The 3,184-nt window shown below is 33.3% G+C and overlaps 1 protein-coding gene across 1 annotated transcript; it reads left to right on the top strand.

The window, feature by feature from the left end:
- The first annotated feature begins 202 nt into the window (after nt 1-202).
- LOC116189117 (calmodulin-like) lies at nt 203-2,708 on the top strand. The gene is made up of 2 exons (XM_031518651.1): nt 203-614; nt 2,462-2,708. The coding sequence occupies exons 1-2, from the start codon at nt 309-311 to the stop codon at nt 2,567-2,569; spliced, it is 414 nt and encodes a 137-aa protein (XP_031374511.1). The 5' UTR covers nt 203-308; the 3' UTR covers nt 2,570-2,708.
- Nucleotides 2,709-3,184: the final 476 nt, after the last annotated feature.

Genomic DNA, 3,184 nt, shown 5'->3' with positions numbered 1-3,184 from the left:
AATCAATTATTCCTTTTTCTTAGTTTTGATACTATAGGCACCACTAGGCTCATCCCTAATACATATTTTTTTTCGATGAAATAAGGGGCGAAGCCCGACAACATATTGTTTTAAATTTCTTCGTTGACTTTGGTAGAGGGGTACAAAACACAGCCAAATGATTGTCTTATATATAGATAGACAGCAACTTATGAACACCAGTCAGGTTTCATTGCTGAAAAACACAAAAAGAAGGGAAGAAAAGAGTGACTCTATAGATACAGTTCCCATCTTTATTGATAAGAAATATCGGGGCTTGTGAGAGAGGAATGGAGGAGCTTCGGAACGCTGCCTTGGCTAATTATCAGTCGCTGACGGAGAAGCAGAAGGGCTTAGCAAAGGAGTTCTTCAAATCAATGGACACGGATGGAGATGGTAGCGTGAGTCTAGTTGAGTTCCTCGAGTTCCTCCAAGAGGCGGGCATGTATAATGGAACTGATTCCGCTGATATGTTCAAAATGTTCGACCGAGATGGTAATGGGACTCTCGATTTCAATGAGGTCATCACGCTCTACTACTACCTCACTCTCGTACCTGGTGTGCATAATCGATCCGCTGCTAGAGGCATAAAAGAGGTAATATGTCTATAATCAGAAGATTTTTTTTTTTTTACATATTTCAACGAAAAGTTAATTTTTGACCATGTCTTAAACGATTCTTGCTCGAGCTTTAATTACATTTTAAAGTTGCCACCAACCCTTATCCCATCCTAGAAGTATCTGAAATACGAATTTAATATATATATATATATGTATTATGTTCACTGAAAAAAATATGTTGATATATATTCTGGGATATGAGAAATTGAGAAATCGAGAAATCGTGATGGTGATATATATTCTTGAGATGTAATCTAGATTTTTAGATATTTCTTGTGTATACATATTAGGAATTTAAATATTATTAGGATATCTATAGATAGATTTCTATGGGATTCCTTAAGTTGTTTGGGATTTAGTGTCTCCTAATAAATAGGGATATGTGGGAGTTCTATGGGATTTAGGGGAGTATGCTAAATTATAATTTCTGTTTTAATTTGTTACCGGAAATAAGAAGAATATTGTGCCCGGAGTCTTGCCCGTGGATGGATGTATGGACATCACTGTCCTGAATCACATATGCCAATCGTGTTTTTCCTCTCTTCCTAATCTCCTCAATGTCACGAGTTTATTTTTGTACGAACGATCCTGGAATTCCCTAACAAGTGGTATAAGAGCGAGGTTCATGAAGCGAAATTGTGTTCGTGTTGTTTTGATCTTGATGAAAGGAACGAGTATGACCGGATTCCAGATACCGCGATTTGATTGGACAAACTTTTCCCTGTGGGAGCTGAAGATGCATGCGGTGCTAGTGAAACACGAGTGTTCAATGTAGCTGATACACAGTAATATTAAAACTTTTAAGAATTAGGGTAAGCTATGAATAAGCAATTTTTATTATTTCTATATATACTAGTTTTGAAACCCTCGCATTGCGCAGATGCTAAGAATTATTCGTATTTTAACAATAGGTTATTATACAATATCGATAAGAATATCTTTATAGACTTATTGAAATATGCTCATATCATACAAAACATGAATTGAGAATTGGTTATGGGTGATTTATAGTCTATTTGACCATGGAAGTCCACACTAGATAGAATAGAACTCTCGTATATTAGAGGGGGGAGAGAGTTAAAATGTTAAACTGAGAACAATGTAAATTTACTTCTTATAATTATTTTTTATTGGAAAAATCATAGAAAAAAACATAAATAATTACAAATGTTCAGTAAAATTTCAAATCTATATCAGTCAACGAAAACTCGTAGATTGAATGGAGAACTCCTTACTTACAGGGGCCTACTTTAATTATATATGATAGATACTTTTCTAATATTTCTTACATTAAAATCTAGTATTATCTTTCTAATTATAGATTTACTTAATTCTTAAACTTATCTTTCCTGTATGTCTATAGTTCTTACTATAATTTAACTGAAAAATCATAAACATGATAAATATTGATAATTTTTAGAATTTTCATTTTGATATACTTGTTTTGAATTTAATTAAATTTCATTATTTTACTATGATTGAAACATTAATTTATATATATATATATATATGTATTGGAGTAAAATAAGTAATGCATAAAATTATTTCATATATTCAAATTATGTAAATAACGTCATTTTAATTTTTAGGTGTTTTATCTTGAATTTCTAGGTGTATAAACTGATAAGATAAGAACTCGAAAGATTTTAGTTATCATATCTTGCACATGAAGTAATTCCTTTCCGGTTCGTGAAAAAGGCTCAACGATGAGTTGAGGGTTTGTCGTTTCGTCATATATGGTGAAGTACATTTATCCTTACATACATTACATGTTGCCATTATATATTATATATAGATAATTAAGTAATTATAATATTTCTCAGGGGAAATGGAATAGGGCTTTTAAGGCAATGGAGGCCTTTGCCGTGGGTGCCACCGTCGGACAAGTCATTGGAGGCGTTGCTGTGGCAGCAGCATGTTCTATAATGTAATTAATCGATCAGACACCTCATGATCGAACTCTACCTCTAGATGGAGTATCTAATTAAGAGTTCTATATTTGTATTGCCCTTTAATGTACTAGGCCAAAACATGTGAAACATATTAACACCATGATCTTTATATGCCTTACAGAGTTAATTCTTGGTCCTTTCATAGAAAAGGTGGCGCCCGATCTTGTCCATCTATGGTCGACCATCAAATAGAGATCGATAATCGAAATAAAAAAACTTGTTTGGATATGATGGGCAATATGAGTCGTGTTAAGGGAGGACCATGCTCCTAGTAGGACATAAAGAGGAGAAATAACAATATACGAGAAGTTTTTTAACATAAAATATGTTGATTTCATACTGAAAATAAATGGCATCGCACTAAATTTTCTTTCTTGGCAAAAAACAAATACCACTAGCTAGTTTTTTTTTTGTTATACAGTTTAAACAAGACAGCTAAGATACCAAGTGTTGGGCAGATTTTTCCGATGTTTATTTGCTCTAGCCATGATCTTTATATGCCTTACAGAGTTAATTCTTGGTCCTTTCATAGAATAGGTAGCGCCTGATCTTGTCCATCTATGGTCGACCATCAAATAGAGCATCGAATATCAA

The sequence above is a fragment of the Punica granatum genome, chromosome 8 (assembly GCF_007655135.1).
Source record: "Punica granatum isolate Tunisia-2019 chromosome 8, ASM765513v2, whole genome shotgun sequence".
Classification (NCBI taxonomy): Eukaryota; Viridiplantae; Streptophyta; class Magnoliopsida; order Myrtales; family Lythraceae; genus Punica; species Punica granatum.
This window is presented reverse-complemented; position numbering and strand designations above follow the sequence as displayed.